We start from the raw sequence: 14,232 nt of genomic DNA, 5'->3' as shown, positions 1-14,232 counted from the left end.
TTCCCAAGAGCACAGCCCTTGCAAACCTCATGCTTTTCAACCTTCATCTGAGGCAGCCCCGTCACTATTTCCTTGAGCACATTAAGTGCTCCATGGTGAAGATGAGCCATCCTCTTGCGCCACAATTCTCCAAGCCCTCTACAACTGCTCACCAATGCATGTGTTGGTTCAAACTACAAACAAAACAAGCTTCCATGCCTAACTCCAATCACTTTTGCTACCTTGGAGTTCTTTGGATGGATATAGACTTTGCCCTCTTCAAATGTCACTATGTAACCCTTGTCCTCCAAAGTAGAAACATAGATTACATTCTTTGTCATGCCAGGGACATACAACATGTCCTCCACCAATAGAGGTTTGTCAGACTCCCTCTGAAACTTGATTGTGCCCACACCAGTTGCTTGGTAATTGCCATTGTCTCCAATCTCAATACATAAATCTACCTTTTTCTCCTCCAATTTGGTGAAATATTCTTTGACTCCCGTCATGTGACAAGAAACCCCACTATCAATATACTATACACTTTTGGCATTTGAACTTGAGAGACATGTAATGAGTGAAAAATCATTCTCAAATTATGTTGCAAACTCGTCCACCTCTACTGTAGCCACAACTTGCTTCTTTTGCTTGCCCTTGTTTTTCTTATTTGGGCATTGACTAACGTAGTGACCCATCTGATGGTAGCAAAAACATTTTATCTTACTCAGATCTTTGTTTTTCCCATCCTTGGAAGAAGACCCTTCAGTTTTCCCTTTATTGAATTTCTGCTTGCCCTTGCTTGCAAGAGCAAGATTTTCTTCATCTTCAACCTTCTTTGTTTGACTTGCTCGATGAGAATTTTCACGGATCTCCTCTTGGACAAAATCATCCCAAAGCCCCGCCCAATCAGGTAGGCGATCTCTATTGACAATGCATTTGACAAACAATTCCCATTGCTTTGAGAAGCCATTCAGGGTTCTCCGCACGAGCTTATCTTCAACAATCGTCTCTCCAACACCAACCAACTCATCCTTGACTTGTGTCAATCTGGACAAGTAAGAGGTCACACTCTCGCCCTTGGACATCTTGGTGTTATGCAACTTGTTCTTGAGCATCATCTTACGACTCTAATAGTCGCTCTGATAGAGTTTTGTGAGTGTATCCCACATTTCCTTGGCGGTGTCTTTCTTGGATAGATAAGGAATCAAATGATCTTTTACCCCATCAAGGATAATTCTCTGAGCCTTGGCCTCCTTGATTTCATGTGAATCTAGGGCAATAGGATCATTTACTGGAGGAGTCACTTTTGTACTAGCATAGGTCCACAACCTATTCTCCTTGAGAACGGATGTGATCTGAACCTTCTATTGTAAGAAGTTAGATGTACTCTCAGCTTGTCCTCATATCGAACACTGGTTGCCATTACGAAATAAAACTATTGAAAAAATTGAAAGCTGAAACCTGAAGAAATTTGTGAAACAAAACTTAGCTTCGTATTAAGAGTTTATAGCTTTGATACCATGTTAATTTCTATAACCCAACAGCTGATCAATTGTTCAACAAATATCACAGAAAATAAACTATCTAATTTGTAACAATTAATACACTGGGGTAATTAACAAAAAACGAATAGCGGAAGCAAATTCAAATGAAACACACAAATAACATCGATATACCTAGGAAACCCCAATGTAGGGAAAAACCTGCAAATGTTGAATCTTCTATTAAGCTTCTAGAGAAATTTTTCCTTTCGAATACAATCCTAGTTGCTACAACAATTTTACATATATAGCCTTCTTGATAAAAACATCAACTATGCGAGAGAAGTGAAACATTCCTCATGCAACACATCCTAAGAGAACTTTCCTTGCATGATACAAACTGGAACTTTCCTTACATGAAGCAAGAGAAAGGAAACTTATCTCACATAACTAAAACTATCCACACATAAAACTGCTCTCGGTGTAAACCTCACAACTCTAGGAAATATTCTATTTACAAAATAAAAAACATTCTCCTGCTGAACATTCAACACAAGCTGCACTTAAGCAACTTCCACAACCACACCTTCCGAACTATAGAAACTTAATGGCATTTGCTTGAGAGTTCCTAAAGCCTTTTCAACAATTCGTTTTGTGCATATCCTACAGTCATTTCATGCCTTGTTATGTTTCCACAATCCATGTATGTGCCTACCAAATTTGTTGCAACTATGACATCTGGTGAAGCTTCCTCTATTTATGTTTCAAAGGATGTCAAGCCTTTGTTTCAAAGCTCCCATTTTGGCACACGCAACAAGGGAAATGGTGAAGGTTTACAACGTTCAGATTCGCGCATACCAAATACATTTCACATGTCTGTTTTGTACAACTTTTGCAATCATTTATGCGCTATTAGATCATGTTTCATTGAGGCACTCTGTCCAGTAATTCATTTGTCTTGTTTGAGCTTCCATATTTGGTTGTCGAGGAAATAATGGGGTTTCAAAACCCCCTCCGGCTTTGAAGCCTGTTTGGAAACCTCTCAAAAAAATACCGATGAACTTAAAAACATTGACTTTTCCTTCACTTTGCGAATTCAAAATAAAGTGTCGGCCTTATTGATAATGGCTACTATTTTAGGAAAACCAGCAAAAGTTGTTTAAGATATGGTGTTCTATTGCTAAGAAGTTTTGTATGTTGTTCTTGAGTCTTGTAGAATGCTTGAACCTCGTAGACGTTATTAAAATCTTTCATTCATCAATCTTCTCAACAACTCCTAACACCTTCGAAAAATACCTTTATGTTCCGTCTTCAAAAACTTCTGTTAGATGTCTTAGTGGCAACCAATGCTTTGGCCGAAAATAGTTTTGAAACCATTTGAATGACTAACATGTTAGCCCATTACGTGGTTGTGAGAACCACGTCAGGTCCGACATGGTTGTCACAACCATGTTGCATTGCATTGAAGTTTCTATCCCTAGAAAATAAAAAGTTGTTTGTCTGGACTCCGCAATAGGAAAAAGTTTTTAAAAATTAGGGAGGGGTCAAAATTGTTAACAACTTATATAAAATTATATCCTAAATTAAATTGTGCAGTTTAATCTCAGAAGTCAAAATAAATATGCAAAAGATGATAGAATTAATCTAAATAAAATAAAACAAAAACTATACACAATGGCAAGGGTTGATTGTGAGCCCATCCCTCCCATTTCTTGCTGGTCAAGCATCTCTCCATTTACTTGTTGAGCTCCTCATCCTTTGGTTTTTCCATTCTTCACCTAATCTAACTTTTGATTTCGTGTGTATATAATCTTTGAAAACAATTCAATGAAACATCCATATCATCATAAAACAGTTCTTAGATGGATACCATAACAGTGTGTATATAATCTGCATTGCACTGTACCCAGCTAATTTTAGGAAAAACAATTGCATGGTCTAGGCTGCAAAATAAACAAAACAAAAACCAAAGAAACTTTTGTATAACCTAAAAATAAAACCTTGTCCCTTCTCATTTTTAGATTGCTCCATTTAGCATCACCAATAATCTCTGCAAGAACATTGTCCTTGCTTAAAATGATGGAAACGGTTTGCATCTCTCACAACAATTTCTCTTCCAATGATTTTGGAGATAAATTTTGTTTTGCAGTGTGACAATCAGTACATACTCGAAGATTTTTAACAACTCTAATAGTTTTTTCAGGAGGTGTGTTTAACAAACCAAATGCAATTGCCAACTTTTCGCTATGGTGGCAGAGAAATAATTCTTTTTCCTCCTCTTCCACATTATTAAGTGAATGTCTTGAATCTGGAAGATACCCTGCTGCCTTCATCTCGTAAGCCAATTCCTTCAACTTTTTATAGATCTTCTCTGTATGTGGATGTGATCTGTCTCCTACACAAAAAGCATGTACCGTTTTATGGTCTGCAATCCAACTACATCCAGGGATCTTTATAATTCCTCTGTCTTTCATCAATTTCCTTACCATTTGAACTTCACCCCATCTGCCCACTTCTGCATAAATGTTTGAGAGTAAAACATAAGTCGCAGCATTTTTAGGATCAAAATCAAGAAGCAGTGTTGATGTAAATACTCCTAAGCCTATAATCTTATGTGATCTACAGGCACCAAGAAAACACATCCACACAACCACCTCATGTTTAACAGGCATCTTAATGATAAAGTTTAGTGTGTCCTCAAGATAGCCAACACGCGCAAGAAGGTCAACCATGCACACATAATGATCAACTGTAGGTTTAATGCCATTCAGACTCATGCAATTGAAGTATGTACAACCCTCATCCACTAAACTTGCATGGCTGCATGCAAATAGAACACAAGCAAAGCTTACAATGTCAGGAGATGTTCCAGAATCCTTCATTAATTCAAAAAAATTGAGAGCATCCTTATAAAATCCATTTTGTACATATCCTGAAATCATGGCATTCCATTTTGTCAAACTGTTCACGTGCCTTGTCTATGCATCCGCATTTTGCATACATGTCTACCAGGGCACTCGCAACTACAACATCTGAAAAAAATCCCCCTTCGTTTATGCTTTGATGGATGTCCATACCCTGTTCCAAAGCTCCTAATTTGGCACAGGCTGGAAGGATGCCGGAAAAGGTTGTGGCATTTGTCTTTACACCTGCAAATTGCATTTGCTTGAAAGTTTCTAAAGCCTTTTCGACAAGTCCATTTTGTGCATATCCTACAATAACTGCAGTCCATGAGACCACATTTCTTTGAGGCATTTCGTCAAACAGTTCACATGCCCTGTGCATGCTTCCATATTTTGCATACATATCGACCAGAGCATTTCCAAGTATAATATTTGAAAAAAAATCCACTTTCGACTATGATTTGATGAACGGCTGCACCCAGTTCCAAAGCTCCAATTTGAGCACACACAGGGAGGATGCTGGCAAAGGTTGAGGAGTCTGGCTTTACACCCGCCAATTGCAGTTGTTTGAAAGTTTCCAAGGCTTTTTCACCAAACCTATTTTGAACATATCCTGCAATCATGGAAATCCATGAGATGACATCTTTTTGAGACATGCTGTCGAATAATTCAAGTGCCTTGTCTATGTTTCCACATTTTGCATACATGTCTGCCAGGGCACTTCCAACTACAGCATCCAACAGAAATCCCCCTTCCGTTATGCTTTGATGGATGTTCATACCATGTTTCAAAGCTCCCAGTTTGGCACAGGCTGGGAGGATACTGACAAAGGTTGTGGAATTTGGCTTTACACCTGCCAATTGCATTTGCTTGAAAGTATCTAAAGCTTCTTCAACAAATCCATTTTGGCATATCCTGCAATCATTGCAGTCCACGAAACATCTCTTTAAGGCATTCTGTCAAACAGTTCACGAGCCTCGTTTATGTTTCCACATTTTACAAACATGTCTGCCAGGGAAGTTGCAACTATAACATTTGACAAAATTCCTCTATCCCTTATGCTTTGATGGATGGCCATAGCCTCTTCTAAAGCTCCTATTTTGGCACAGGCAGGGAGTACGCTGGCAGAGGTGAACTGATTAGGTTGGAGTCTTGTTCGTTGCATTTGGTGAAACAGTTTGACTGCCTCGTGAGGATACCCATGTCTCCGGTATGCTGCAATAATCGTATTCCATGAGACGTTGTCTCGCTCTTCCATGTGGTCAAACACTTTTCGAGAATACACCAAACTCCCACACTTGGCATAGAGGTTAATAAGCTTACTCTGAAAACTTGTGCATTTAGCAAATGCAAATCGCCTGAGAACGATGAAAGAGTGGACCATTTTCCCTTGAGAAAGCGCATTTTTGAGTGTGCAGGTCTGCAATAATTGAAGATATGTAGAGGAGTCTCCAGAGGGGTTGTGTAGTAAGCAGAACGTGCAGCGCCTGCTTCAACTGGCCCTCTTTACATAATGTTGTAAGATTCAACTGAGAAGTGGATGACAATGCCATTTTATGATTGCAATTGGACCGCGGAAAATCTGCGGTGTAGTGCAGTCCTATTCTGCAACACATTGCCATGGACAAGCGAGGCAACATTTTGACTTTCAGTATCTATTTCCTCATACAATAAGCTAATTGCAAATTTAAAATGTTTCTTGCAATTTCACTTTTACTATTAGGGGAAGAGCACGAGTTACTATTTAGGTTTTTAATATCAAATCTCTTAATTATTAATTTAAAAAAAAATGATAACTAAAAGTCTATTTATAAATTTTACATGTACCAATAGCCGTTCACTTGATTTCTAGTGGTTAGAATTTTTGGATTTCAATTGAAGGAGTTGTGCAATTTTATTGGTACCCATAGTGCACAACTACTAGGGCATTTGTGCATAAGTATTGACCATTTTTGAGGTGGTTGTAGTGTATAGTTACTAGGGCATCTTTAAGTAGGTATTGGACAATACTTTGAAATGACCACTTTTGTATCCTTGCACGCATAACAGATCCCACAATGTGGGTCATTACTACCCAAAAGCTAGATCAATAGCTATAAGTAGTTAAGCCGCATATAAATATGACAAAAAAATCATTGAAATATGATGTATCGTTCAGGATTTGTGGGTGCGTGAAGTTAGCTATAATGGCTACTGGTACGCTTCCCCTATATACACACTTGTGTCATGAAGAAAATATTGCATTCAAGAACCATTTGTTGACTTGCAACATCTATTTTTCATGAGAAAATGAACCTTCACCTTCCATTGATACCCTAAAATACGATAATGGAGAATACTTATACAACAAGTCAATGCCCAAAGCTGAAAACCAACTAACAACCACCTTTTTTCATCTTTCATGTATGTAAATATATCATGTTAATCTTATTGTGCAAGATGTCTATCTTTCATCATTTTCACATGATCAATATCTCAAAATATGCCCCTTGTATTAGTAACTATCTCTAATTGTACACAAACCATTTCTCTGAAGGGTCCACACATGCTAAAAAGTATTATAAAGCCACCATGTATCTTATGTGTCCATTAAAGGCCACTAATGGAATCCTAAGTCACGCATGGGATAGGTAGGGCTTTCAACTCAAATGGTGGGAGTTCAATGAATTTCATGACAAAGGGAGTAAAATAGGGAAAATATATTATAAAGTGTTAAAGTTGTGAAATACAACCTCACAGAACCCAGTGAACACCTGTATGCAAATAACCTATCACAACAATGAAAGATTCACAAAACACAAAGATTGCTTTGAAAACCCGGAGCAAAAGAATGCAATAATGATAATTGGATTAATGAATTACAAAAGAGATCAATCCTTATAAAAGGAGATCAAACCTAAAAAGGAAAACCCTTAAAGCAATTAATAATTAATAATATTCCTAAGGTTAGCTTCCTAAATTTAGCTTAAGTGAAATAGAGAAAATGTGACTTAATTATTAAATCAATATGATTTAATTAATTAAGTAAACTAATACCTTTTACTCTAACACACCCCCTTAAGATGAAGTTAGGGAGAAGCTAAAAAAACTAAGGACCAGATGCTAGAAAGCTAAAAATGGGTCCCGACAACAAGGCCTGATGAGGTACCCAAGTACAATGAAACCTATGTAAAATGGAGAAAAAGGAGAAAACCTCGTGGGAACAAAACTCCTCTCCAAGAAGAGATGAAAGCTCAAGTGGAGGACTAAGACGCCTCCAAACAAGAATGTTCCAAAAGATAGGAACAAAAGAAGAGCATGAAGAATCACTGAAGCATGAAGAACCTGAAAAATACTATCATTGAATGACTGGTATGATGCTGAAATAAGAAACTCCTCTGAAACAAAAGATCATTAGGATCAAGAAGACATGAATTTGCATGAGTGCCCTCAATGACACTACTCGAATCCGAATCAGATGGCAAACATAGGCAAAACATCTGGAATCCGAAGATACAAATGGCACAAGTACCAACAATCTAAAGAACTGATCAAATGAAAAATGGAAGGTTGCGTCCAAAAATAGGAATGCAAGAGTGTCCATATGATAAGTATTCCATCTCATCGAAATGCATGGGTAACCAATTGTTGCATCTGCCTAGTACATAAGAACAAATACTGAATACATAGCTCACTCCAACGAACCAAGGAAGCATTAGAACCAACAACAACAGGAGAACCCCCCCCCCCCCCCATAATGTTGACAAGGGAGATGTGACAGGTACATTGAAACTGAATGCCAAGAAACACTGCATGGCAAAGAACCAGGAACATCGAGAGTGCAACAGAAAGTACAAACACATATAAAGGCTAGTGTCATGGAAGGAACACTTACTTGACACACATCATGAGGCTAAGGTCGTGGAAGGAATACTCACATGACAAAGGTAGATGGCAAACAAAGGCAAACATCAAACTCCCCATGACACTTTATAATGAAGTGTGAGTACAATAAGGTACAAGATGTGCAAAATCCCAAGCATGCAAAGCATAGTGGCACTTTATCTATGCGTTTGCAAAAAAGAAAATGCTTACAATGAAGGCTCAAAATGTCAAAAAAAGACACAAGACTGGAAATACATGAAGAACAACCAACAACAAGGCATCCCACCCAAACGAGAAGTTTCCAGGAGCTCAAATGTCCAAGTAATTCACCAGAGTGTGAAAACACAAAACACTGAATAAAATATACCTGCAGTAAAATCTGGAAAAAGTGCATGGATGGATGTGAAGAGATCTGAAACACTGTCCCAACGCCGCTGGAATCGTGAAAAATAGAGAAACTAGCGAAATGATATGAACTCAGGACTGAAAACAACACCTTTGACTTCAAATGGTTGTAGAATGTACCAGCAGCAAAACCAGGTGATGAAACCCACAAATGTGGAAAGTAGACAAAACCAAATTTCCAATGATATCTTGTTTGCCAAAAAACGATATCGTATGCCCAAGTTATGGCCAAAAGAAAAAAAACCCCTCTTTTAGGGCACAAAGAGGGTCTTAGGGGCCATACAAAGTTGTCTATATTGCTGATGTTATCGAAATATTCCAAAAACATTCCCCTTCCTGCCAATTTTTTTTTTTAAAAATACCTTGCCGGAAAATTTTTCTCTTGTTGAAAAAAGATGTTGGCTGCCGGAAAAGAGTGACAGTGGTCGGAGAAAGAAACTAGTGGGTGGGTGTTGGCATTCTACACTCTAGTGAGAAATGATGGTGTTGTCATTGATGGAAACCTACCGGCAACCTACTGGCAACCTTCAGGCAACCACCCGACATTCATCTGGTAAACCACCGGCTGGCACCAACACCGGCAGACTCTTCACCGGCAGCGGCAACAATACATACGGATAGAAAATGTAGAGGTTGAAGTGCAAACAGTGCATACAGAGCAACCTTTGGACAGTGGAATAAATACTGGTAGCATAGATGTTGGCACAGTGAAACCGACAGAGACAAAGATACCGACAATTGATAACACAGAGATATCGGCAGTTGATAACACTGAGAAACCAACAGAGAAACCGACAAAAGCACAGATACATGTTGAGATAGTAAAACCGGTAATCACTGAGAAACCCAAACCACTACAAGTGGAAACACAAACTTAGACTGATCCACCGGAGGTTGAGACAAGCAAATTGGTTACTATTACTGCAAGCATTGAGATAGTAAAAGTAGTTGGTCAGACATCAGGTACTTCATGAAGTGAATTCAGACCTACAAATGTGAATAAAGTACTTCTGGACTCAATAAAAAAGATAACTGATTGTAATGCTTTGGCCTACAAGGAAATTGATGATACCATACGTATTCTTAAGATGATTGCACCAAAATGCAATGTAGATAATGTAAAGGATTCTTTAGGTCAGTTAGACACATTGTCTAAATTTATTGTTGGAAATGTAATAACAGTGGATAAGGTAAATGAGGACACATTCAAAGAGAAAATGGAAAAAGGAAAAGAAAAATTCTTTGAGGAGACAATAAAGAAGTGCACTGAGCATATTAACACACTTCTACCGGAACTGAATACAACAATTTTGGAGTATAAGGAATTGTATAGAGAGACATGCAAGCCACATCTGTTGACCCAGGACATTGATAAAGAGATAAGCAGAGTACAAAAGGAAATTGATGATATAGCTAATAACAAAATTGGTTCTGTTGGGTCTCAAATCAACAGATTGGATAGGTTCTAAAGAAATGCCAACTCCTATGATCAAACCCTCCAATTGACTTGGCCAACTTATAGAGTGAACCTATTTGGTTACTAACTCTGTCACTTCAGGCTCTGCAAGACCTAGGCGGGTATACCTATTCACTAGTAGCTTTCGATGACTAGTGCCTTTTATAGAAGAATGAGTATCTTGATCTAACTTCCTCCTATCTCAGAATGGCATAAGTTCCCAGGATGGAGATATAGCAGATGAGTTCAAGATTGTTGTTGTGGAAGCTATTCGATCTTTGTGCTTGAAATCTATATGTATACACTGTTAGGTCCCGGAGACAACTAAGAGGTGGGGGGGGGGGGGGGGGGTGAATCAGTTGTCAAATAAATTCAAACCAAAAACAACTTAACCAACTTAATACTTAATACCGGTAAACCAGTTCAATATGCTAGCAGACAGTTTTAACAGTTAATTGCTATACCAGTAAGGATTAGTGTATGAAACATAAACACAAAGTCATCCACAATACATAACACCAATATGTGTACGTGGAAACCCTGTAAGCGGAAAAACCACGACCGAAAACCTTACCCACAATCAGATGATACTACTGCAGATAGTAAGTGTACATAAATGGGGTCTGCACATGCAGAAAGGCCAACAGCCTAGAGCTCACTGCTCAATCACAAAATGGGAGTCACACTGACTACAGTTGGATGGTTAAATCCAAAAAATGTACTGCACAAAATAGCATCTCAATATGTTGGATTCAGTACCGGTGTAATGCTGACATGCTTTCACAAAAACCTAGCTTCACCTTCAAATGATGTTTGCGTGTATAGCTCTGCTTAATCTCACATATACCTTCACACAATCCTTTTTCGCATTCCACATTTGATCTTACAAATAAGATCTTACATTTATTCCATAACCTAAGACCAATTTTAGTAGGTCGGCTCTACAAGATATTACAATAAAAACATTTTACAAACAATATAATATCTGATGCAATAACCAATTAAACATGTCGGCTTAATGCATTTACAACAATAATTAATCATCTCCATAGCGTGCCATGTTGATCTGGAAAAGATAAACCTGCCGGTGTAACCCTAGACCTATTTGCCGGTAACAACAAATATGCAACAATGAATATACCAATGAACAAAACTCCAGGACAAGATGTCCAAATGATGTCTTCGACATAACCATGTGTCTTCCATGCCATTCCAAGTGCCGGTGATCATTATATCTTGCCGGTGTACCAGATAACAGTATTTGTGCAATAGTTACTTGCTTACCAGTGAATGTTGTTGATTCTCCAAAGTGCTAGTGTTTTAGTAGGTGTTGACATCAATGACAAAACCATACCAAAATACCAACAATCTCCTCCTTTGGCATTGATGGCAACACAAGATGGAAAAACCATCAAAGTGCCAAAACAGAAATGCCAAATACCAAAAACCAACAATCTCCAAAAAGATCATAAACAGAAATCAAAATACAGATACAAAGAGTAACAACAATCTCTCCCCCTGGGAGAAACATGTGTTTTCCTTATGTTTCTCAAAGTTTTTCCATACCAATCTCTCCCCAAAAGATAATGTGTTTTTCCATAGATATCTCTCCCCCTTTGACATCAAATGCCAAAGTTACAATAAAACCAAGTTCATATACAAAATACCAATCAATTTAGTATACCAACTACTCCCTCTGAGAAGTAGCTTCCCATCAAAGACTAGAATAAAATATTTCTCTATTAATTGTGTCGGTTGATGTCAATCATCAACTGTCTAAGTCTCTACCGGTGGTGGTATGACTCCAAGCTGATCTCTAAGATATTCAAAAGTCTCCTTAGGCAAAGATTTAGTGAAAATATCTGCAATCTGCTCTTTAGTATTCACATAAACCAGTTTTATCTCCTTTGCTTCAACATTTTCCCTTACAAAATTCAGTTTGATAGAAACATGTTTGGTTTTAGAATGTAATACCGGATTCTTAGATATATCAATTGCTGCAGTGTTATCACAATAGATGGTAATAGGTTCCTTGCATTTTACCTTTATGTCTTTCAACATTTGCTTAAGCCATAGTACCTGTGTACAGTTAGTTGCTGCTGCAACATATTCTGATTCTGCTGTTGATAAAGATGTACAACTTTGTTTCTTACTCAACCAAGAAACTAGTCTGTTTTCAAGAAAGAATGCTCTGCCAGTGGTACTTTTTCTATCATCCATATCTCCTGCCCAATTTGCATCTGTGTATGCACATAATTCAAAGTTTTCATCTCTAGGATACCATAATCCAAGATTTATAGTGCCTTGTAAGTACCGAAAAATCCTTTTTACTGCAGATTCATGATTTTCTCTAGGATTACTTTGAAATCTTGAAACAATACATACTGCATTCATTATATCAGGTCCGGTTTGTGTCAAATACAGTAAACCTCCTATCATAGATTTGTATCTAGTTGGATTAACAGGTGTAGATTCATCCCTTTGTGATAATTTGTCATTTGTTGTCATAGGTGTGCTTACCAGTTTAGAGTTCTCCATCCCAAATTTCTTTAGTAACTCTTTTAAGTATTTGGATTGATTCAAGAATATACCTTTATCAGTCTGTGAAATCTGCAATCCTAAAAAGAATTTTATTTCTCCAATCATAGACATTTCAAATTCTTGGTGCATTTTAATAGAAAATTATTTGCATAATCCATCTTCTCCTCCAAAGATTATATCATCAATAAATACGTCTATAATCAAGATGTCATCATTAGTTACTTTATAATATAAATCGTTGTATGCATTTCCTTTAGTAAAATCAATCTTTAAAAGATACTTATCCAATCTTGCATACCAAGCTCTTGGAGCTTGTTTTAGACCATACAGAGCTTTTCTTAACCTGCAAACCATATCATTGTGATCTATCAAAGAAAATCCATCAGGTTGTTCAATGTATACTTCCTCTTCAAGATCTCCATTCAAAAATGCACATTTAATATCCATTTGATAAACTTTGTAGTTCTTGTGTGCTGCAAAAGCCAAAAATAATCTGACTGCCTCAATTCTAGCTACCGGTGCAAAGGTTTCATTGTAATCAACTCCTTTCTGAGAATATCCTTTACACACTAGTCTTGATTTATTTTTGACAACCTTACCATCTTCATTAAGTTTGTTTCTAAATACCCATTTGGTTCCAATTACATTTTTATCTTTAGGCCGGGGAACTAATGTCCAAGTGTTGTTTTTCTCAATTTGTTCTAATTCTTCTTCCATAGCTTTAATCCAAAATTTATCTTCACATGCCTCATTAATAGATGATGGTTCAATTTCAGAAATAAGACATACCTCTTCATTTGCCAATCTTCCTCTTGTCATAACTCCTTTAAACTTGTTTCCAATTATCTGATCTTCAGAATGATTCAGTCTTACATACCGGGGTGTCTTGGTTTGTTGTTGTTCCTCAATTACTGTGGAATCCTCAAATGATACTGGGGTAATTGGATCTTCATTCTGTACCGGTGGATTTAGAGTAGGTTCATTTGTCAAAAATTTTGTTGCCGGTTCAGAGTCTATATACCTTGAAGTTCCTCTGAATTGTTCATCAATCTTTACATTTGTACTTTCAACAATTTTCTGCAATCTCTTGTTAAAACATCTATATGCCTTGCTCTTAGATGAATAACCAAGAAATATTCCTTCATCACTTCTAGGATCAAATTTGCCAATATACTCATCTCTTCTGATATAACATTTACTTCCAAAAATTCTGAAATACTTAAGAGTAGGAGTATTACCAAACCATAGTTCATGAGGGGTCTTACCAGTTTCACCTTTGATGTGAACTTTGTTAAATGTATAGACCGTTGTACTGACTGCTTCTCTCCAATATACATGTGGTAGGTTTTCTTTTGATAACATACTTCTTGCTGCATCCAAGATAGTTTTGTTTTTCCTTTCAACAACTCCATTCTGCTGTGGTGTCCGAGGTACTGATAGTTGTCTTCTGATTCCATTCACTTCACAGAATGTATTAAATTCCTTAGATGTAAATTCACCTCCTTGATCTAATCTTAAACATTTGATTTTCTTACTGGTTTCATTTTCTACCATTGCTTTGAACAGTTTGAACTTTCCAAGTGCTTCTGATTTTTCTCTAAGA

The 14,232-nt window shown here is 37.3% G+C and overlaps 2 protein-coding genes across 2 annotated transcripts; both read right to left on the bottom strand.

Moving 5' to 3' along the window:
• Positions 1–3,559: 3,559 nt before the first annotated feature.
• On the bottom strand, positions 3,560–5,142 carry LOC131038511 (pentatricopeptide repeat-containing protein At2g03880, mitochondrial). The gene is made up of 3 exons (XM_059212515.1): positions 4,842–5,142; positions 4,538–4,609; positions 3,560–4,392 (listed from the first exon to the last, which is right to left on the bottom strand). Exons 1-3 carry the CDS (start codon positions 5,140–5,142, stop codon positions 3,560–3,562), a joined length of 1,206 nt encoding a protein of 401 aa, XP_059068498.1.
• Positions 5,143–5,309: 167 nt separating this feature from the next.
• Positions 5,310–5,747, bottom strand: LOC131038512 (pentatricopeptide repeat-containing protein At4g21065). Its single transcript, XM_057970960.2, has one exon. The coding sequence runs from the start codon at positions 5,745–5,747 to the stop codon at positions 5,310–5,312; it is 438 nt and encodes a 145-aa protein (XP_057826943.1).
• Between the last annotated feature and the right edge of the window lie 8,485 nt (positions 5,748–14,232).

This window comes from Cryptomeria japonica, chromosome 10 (assembly GCF_030272615.1).
Source record: "Cryptomeria japonica chromosome 10, Sugi_1.0, whole genome shotgun sequence".
NCBI lineage: Eukaryota > Viridiplantae > Streptophyta > Pinopsida > Cupressales > Cupressaceae > Cryptomeria > Cryptomeria japonica.
The sequence above is the reverse complement of the archived record's forward strand: the minus strand, read 5'-3'. Positions and strand labels throughout refer to the sequence as shown.